Source organism: Drosophila kikkawai, chromosome 3L (assembly GCF_030179895.1).
Source record: "Drosophila kikkawai strain 14028-0561.14 chromosome 3L, DkikHiC1v2, whole genome shotgun sequence".
Taxonomy (NCBI): Eukaryota; Metazoa; Arthropoda; class Insecta; order Diptera; family Drosophilidae; genus Drosophila; species Drosophila kikkawai.
In genome coordinates this window covers 34,652,363-34,659,297 of record NC_091730.1, presented here as the reverse complement: position 1 = coordinate 34,659,297, position 6,935 = coordinate 34,652,363, and the positions used below count along the sequence as shown (strand labels likewise).

General features: G+C 43.0%; 1 protein-coding gene across 1 annotated transcript; it reads right to left on the bottom strand.

The window, feature by feature from the left end:
- Positions 1–412: 412 nt before the first annotated feature.
- LOC138928470 (myb-like protein P) lies at positions 413–3,203 on the bottom strand. The gene is made up of 2 exons (XM_070285550.1): positions 2,547–3,203; positions 413–433 (listed from the first exon to the last, which is right to left on the bottom strand). The coding sequence occupies exons 1-2, from the start codon at positions 3,201–3,203 to the stop codon at positions 413–415; spliced, it is 678 nt and encodes a 225-aa protein (XP_070141651.1).
- Positions 3,204–6,935: the final 3,732 nt, after the last annotated feature.

The window sequence follows — 6,935 nt, the reverse complement described above, 5'->3', positions numbered from 1 at the left end:
ATTATTGTGCACTTTATGTTGATGATTTGCACTTGGGAGATGTTGCGGCAACACTGAACTTTATGTGGTTTAATTTATGTTAATTATTGTTGAGTTTCTTGGCAGATATGGATTTTTATGACAGAGGTATCAAAATAAACGTCTGCTCTCTGTGAGATTTGGCTTTATTTCATTTTCATATACCATCATTCATTCATTTATATATACCATCAAAACTGATGACTTCTATAATAATATTAAAAATGATATAGAGTCATATTTTGATACATCTGAATTTCCAGATAAAATTGCAGAAACGTATAATTTTCCTAAAACCAATAAAAAATAAAGTTAGGGTTTTTCAAAGATGAACTGAATGGGAAACCCATGCTCGAGTTTGTTGGTTTACGCTCAAAAATGTATTCATATAAATTTACTGATGGTGATGGTAGCGCTGAAAAAACAATAAAAAAATCAAAAGGTGTCAAACGAAGCGCGATAGAGAAAATAGACTTTCATGATTATAAAAAGTGTTTGCTTTCTGAAGAGTCTGTGATAGGGTCAATGGCAATGATACGATCATCAAGTCATGTAGTACCTACTATTAGGTGTAATAAAATTATACTTAATAGTAAAGATGATAAAAGAATTATAGATTCTAATAAAATGGGTACTATGGCATATGGACATTATAAAATAGAAGAAAAAGATTTAGAATGTAAAATAGCTGAATTAGATGTAAGTATTTTCGAATGGAATGAGAAAATAAAAAAAATTGAAAATTGTACAAGCAGGAGTAATTTAGAACAAAAAAAATTAGAAGAATATTTGCAAAAAGGAGATGAAGAGCAATTTAAATTGGAAGTCAAGGAATTAGAACAAGACCTATTTATAATAAGAGAATCTGATGATTTCAAATTAAAAGTATTTAGATAATATAGTATAATAAACAAGTACAATTTTATTTAAGAAAACATTTTAAAACATGTAAAAACTTAATTCTAAGAACAAATGTGTATTTTAACACTATTAATTTTTTGAACAATAAAAATGATTAGTTTTATTTAGTTATATTTATAACATTATATTTTTTAAGAACAATTGTATATTTTTTAAAAATATTAATTTTTTGAACAATAAAAATGATTAGTTTTATTTATATTCATTATATTTTTAAAAACAAATGTATATTTTCTTAATCAATTTAAAAAGTTAGTAATAATAACAATTTTAGAAAAAATATTTTTATTTTTAAATAAAGAAACAATATAAATTTCAAAAAATTTTTTTAAATAACTTGATTCATTTCATTATTGGTGGGAAATTCTTCTTTTGGATCTAATATATTAGATTTCACAATTTGGGTGTAATTAGTTAATCCTCCCTCCATTAAAATTACATCATTTTTGTTTTGGTTTGTATCATCAACATCAACAAATGGAGGGGGGAGGGGGTGTTCATCTTCTTGGTCTATATTTAAAGGTAAGATTTGTTTATAATTTTCAACCCCGCCTTCCATATAAATAAGTTCATTTTCATATAGCCGTCCTGCTTCTTCTTCTTCATCTGCGTCTACATAAAAAATCCCTTCATTGATTAGATTATTTTCCAAAGCCTTATCTGTAAACAAAATTAAATGAAAAATAATTAAGAAATATTCAACTATATACAAAAAAAAAAAAAAAAAATGAAAAATATATAAATACAAATTTAGTTCACTCACCTTTTTCATTCATATCATTTCCCCTATCTATAGAAAAATAAAAAGAGAAGAAAATAAAAGAAAAGAAAAAAATTAGTATAAAATTTCAAAATTGAAAATAAACATAAATTTAGTTTACTCACCTTTTTTATTAGTTGTATCATTTTGAATCTTGTTTTTCTCCCAGTCATAACCTTTACTAAATTTTATATTCTGGAAGAGAAATAACTTTTTACCTATGAAATTTCATCATTAAGTATTGATTGAAACTCATCAATGTTTTTAACCTTTATTTCATCGTTTGAAATCTGGGTTTCTTTTCTATTTAAATAATCATCTAACAGTCTATCTGCTATATTCCTCTTTTTTAAATATATTGCATTTATTTGCTCTGCTTCATCATTTCTAATTTCCCGCACTTGTGGTTCATCACTTAAATAACCATCGTTCATATCCTGATACCTGTTTTCTGCTACAATTTGATGATCTGCCTCGCTCGAAATCTGTGTCCTAATTTTCTTGTCTTTCTTCCTCTCATTAAAAAGAGCTTCTTGTGTTAACGCCTCAGCAAATTCAAAACAATTTATTCTAAGTGTTGATGGAGGAATATTATTTATTTTTTTATTGTCAGTATTTGAGGTGTGAACTAATCTAGATCTATAGTGACATTTAATACCCACCTTACCATTTGAATATGAAATAATAAAATATCTATTAGCCCCTCTGTGACCTAAATAGAAATGACCACCTATTTTTTTCTCCTAGGTTATTAATTTTTGCTTAAAGTTCTCCATTAATTTTTTTTTTGTTATGGCTATACCTGTGCTATTCATAGTTGTACTATTTTTTAACCTACGCGACTTACATTATCATCATTATCGTTTATCCCCAACATGATCTTAAATGATGAAGGAGAACTATCATCCGCCATAGTATTCTCTGTAGTTGTAGAAGTAGAAGTTGAAGTAACAGCTGAAGTTGATGTTTCTGCTTCAAATGTTGAACTATTGAGTAATAGCCTTTCCCTGGTCATCAGAAGAGTTGTATTTGATTCGTTTCCGATAGTAGAAGGTAAAATTGGTTCCAACGTCGTCGATTGTTCTTCTCCATTCTCGAATAAAATTGGTGAGGGTGCAGGTTTATTTGTCGTTGTTGTTCCATCATCATTGTCATCATCATCATTATTCCCACTAATGCGGGTTATATCAACTTCTCTATCCTCATTCAAAATTGGTGAGGGTGCAGGTTTATTTGTTGTTGTTGTTCCATCATCATTATCATCATCATCATTATTCCCACTAATGCGGGTTATATCAACTTCTCTATCCTCATTCAAAATTGGTGAGGGTGCAGGTTTATTTGTTGTTGTTGTTGTTGTTGCTCCATCGTCATCATCATCATTATTCCCACTAATGAGGGTTGTTTCCAGCGTTGAAGTCGATATTGCTCCTCCGTCCTCGATGAAAATTCGTGAGGGTGATGAAGGTGTGCTTGACGAAATTCGCAGCAGTGAAGGCACCATGTTCTCACTCTCACTTTCACTTTCACTTTCACTTTCACTTTCAATTAATTTCTCATTTTTATCATTAATAATAGTTGAGGATATGTTTTTGTAAATTTCAGTATCTTCCAAAATTTCAAAATTAAATTCTATCCTCATTATTTTGTTTGAGTTCGGTAAATTCATTAAAAACTCAACTTCATTTGATGAATTCCATGAAGTTGAGTTTGTGAAATTAGTTAGCACATATTTAGCCGGAGCAGTGTTCACGCAACACAAAAATAGTCGCGAAAACGAAGATCACGACCGCGTTGAAAGACATCGTGATGTTTTCCAATGTAAGAATAGTTGGGAACTGATCTGGACCGAAAATTCATTCGCCCTTTTCACATTGAGAACGAGCAGAGAAATTAAACAAAACATATACATTCACATGCACATACAAACAATTATCAAGATTTTTCTTCGGTTTGTATATAGAAGGCACTGCTCACCACGCACTATCAGCCGCATACCACACACATATACACAGAGTAAATACCAGTAGGGTTGTGTGTGAAGTTGCCGAGAACGGCTGCGCCGCGGAGGCGCTCCCGCGGAACCCGCGTCGCGAGTGGGTTGCGGCATGCACTCACGCGTAAAGTGTTGCAGGCCAGTCGAAGGAAGTTACCTGGAGCACGTCCAGCCTCGGGTGACCACGGAGGACCAGGAGAATCCGATCTTCCAATCCAGAGATTTGGGCCGGCTGTGAGAGAGGAAAGCGGTGAGAGCATTTCCTACTTTCCACATTGTTGTTGCCTCCTGCGGTGAAATTTACTCCCGCGGTTAATGTGGCTGCCCCCGCAGCTAATTGCCAGTCACTACAGCTGATTGCTTGATCAGCTGTGATCCAGTGTTACGAAGCACTCGGTTCCGCCCCAGTCTGGCAACTCCCCGCCGCCACCTGGTGGCGCTGAGCGGATCTGACCTGCAGGTGGCCAAGTCTTGACCCCACCTGCCAAGTCTTGGGGAAACCCCTGACCCACGATGGACCCCAAAAGTGCACACGCCTTCCCCCCACTCTCCTCCACGTAGCGTCTGTCCCATAATGGGCGGCTACGTGATCTGCGTCTGTGCCACAGTGGCCGGCAGAAGACCAAACCTGGCAGCAGACACCAGCTGCTCCCAATCCCAAACCCAGGCAGCGTCTGACCCATATTGGGCGGCTGCCTGGTCTGCGTCTGAGCCATAATGGCCGGCAGCTAATTCTACCTGGCAGAAGGTCTAAAATGCAGCCCTCGCATTGGGCCAAAATGCACTTAAAAAGGAATGTCCATGAACAACGTAACTACTCCAGGTGGCAACCACTCAAGTGGAAATCCACCCGCGGGAGATCCGGCGGCTAGGGCATGGAGTCTGGAGGCCCTACATAACATTCCCCGAAGCACTGACGTGGCGGTGGCTGACTTGGCCGCCACGGAAGTTACTACGCCAAGCCAAGAAAACACGAAAGACGGTCCCATGGCATTCAGGAGGAGTAGCCGGACTGTAAGATCCCCGACCCTCTCTGCGAGCAAGGCTCCGTCGGGCAGCGGAACTGCTGCTTCCCCAACCCCAAAAAGGTCACGGGACGCCGCCAGCCCAGCAGGCTCTCAACGAGTCACGCCGCCGAAGAGATGCAGGGCATCCCAGTGCCTGGAAAACATTGCGGAATTGGGCAAGATCCTGGACGATGTCCTCGACGATATCAACGTCAAGCAGGTCCGGCACATAACCCTGGCAATGAAGACCAGGCTAGCGAGGGTGAAAGACCTGCAAGCCAACATAGGCGAGTGGCTTAACTCCGCCAGGGAGACAGAGGAAACGGATCGCCCAGAGCCCGAAGCTACGTGCCACAAATGCAGTGGTGGGAGCATCGCAGAGGGCACTCAGAGACGGAACGCCGAGCAACAGACCCTCAAAGTCTGGTGCAAAGATGGAGCATCGCAAACGGAGGCCCAGCGCGCTCCGCCCAAAGCGGAGAAGCTGCAAATAAGGGCAACGAACGCGAGCGCGAAGCAAAAGCGGCGCGCTCCCATGCCGTCTAGAGCCATTAGCCCGGACAAACCCTCCACCAGCCGGTCTCCCATGGCCAACGCGGCCAAGCACAGGGCCCCGAACCCACCCCTGCCCATAGGCCCGGCTACTGGAGGCACCGAATCGGAAGGGAGCGCCTGGAGAACGTTTACGAGGAAAAAGAGGCGCAATAAAAACGATGCTCCTCCTCGATCCCGGCCGGACGCAGTCATCATAGCTGCGAAAGGGAAGACGTATAGCGAAATCCTAGCCATGGTCACCCGAAGCGGAGACAGCCAGCTTTCCGGCCTGGGAAGCTGCGTTAAGAAGGTGAGAAGAACCACAAACGGCAACCTCTTGCTGGAGATGGCGAAGGAGAGTGCTGAGAGTGCAGAGTCCATGCGTACGTGCATAGCGCAGGTGCTCGGCGACTCGGCGGAGGTGCGAGCCATGTCGGAGGACTCGAAGGTGGCAATACTCGAGATCCGAGAGTTAGACGCCCTAACTAAGGAGCCTGAGCTAGTGGCTGCGATCGCCGAGCAATACAGCCTGGATAAGGCAAAGGTCAAGGTGCGAAGCATCCGCCCGGGTTATGCCGAGTCCCAGACGGCTGTAATAAGCCTTCCATGCTCCCTGGCTAAGGCGGTGCTGAAGAGAGGAAAACTGCGCATAGGTTGGTCCTCATGCTCGATCAGGGAAAGGACGGGCCCCCCAAGATGCTATCGGTGCCTCGAGGCAGGTCACCTGGCATCCAACTGCAAAAGTGCGACTGACCGGAGTGGGTGCTGCATAAGATGCGGGGAAAAGGGCCATAAAGCTGCAATGTGCTCTAACGAGCCAAAATGCTTTATCTGCGCCGCTTCCGGTAAGAAGGAGACGAGGCACCAGGTAGGCAGCAAAAGTTGCCCGTCAAGGAGCTCCAGCAGCAGTGGAGCCGAGATACGGGTAGGCGGCCTCCCAATTACCTCGCAGCGCGCGATAAGATACTTGGGCGTCATCTTGGATACACGCCTCTGCTTCAGAGAGCATCTGGAGTATATACACAAAAAGGCCAGCGAAACAGCAAGATCTCTCTCCCGAATCCTGCTTAATACCAGAGGCCCTAAGCAGTGCAGGAGGAAGCTCCTCACGAGTGTGATAACCTCGCAACTTCTCTACGCAGCCCCAGTCTGGGCAGTGGCAGCGAAGGTCAAAAGCTACGTGAGGGGCGCGGAAGGAACCTACCGCTTGAGCGCACTGAGAGTAGCGTGCGCCTTCAGGACCGTCTCCGACGAAGCGGCCCTGGTCATTGCGGGGCTGGTGCCGCTAGGCGACCTAGTGCAGGAAGCCCAGGAAGCCCGCCTCTATAGCGTACCGGACAATCCAACGGCAAGGCACGAGGCCAGGGGGAGTGCCAGAAGCAGAAGCGTTGCCAGGTGGCAGGACAGGTGGGACAGATCCACCAAAGGCCGCTGGACCCACCGTCTGATTCCAGACATCAAAAGCTGGATAAGTCGGAAGCACGGAGAAGTCGACTTCTACCTGACTCAGGCTCTTAGTGGTCACGGATGCTTCAGAAGCTACCTGAAGCGATTCGGTCACGACACCGAGGATCACTGCCCAGAATGCGGGACCGGGGTGGAAGAAAATGCGCACCACGTACTCTTCGACTGCCATCGTTTCCACCATGAGCGGCAGGCGCTGGAGGAAGCCGTGGGTACGGCCATCTCAGTGGACAAC

Excerpts from the sequence above, each read along its gene's own strand:
- LOC138928470 (XM_070285550.1), bottom strand. The coding sequence starts at position 3,203 with ATGGTGCCTTCACTGCTGCGAATTTCGTCAAGCACACCTTCATCACCC. Across the intron at positions 434-2,546 it reads TAAACGATAATGATGATAAT|CGCTACCATCACCATCAGTA; the intron begins GTAAGTCGCGTA and ends TTGTTTTTTCAG.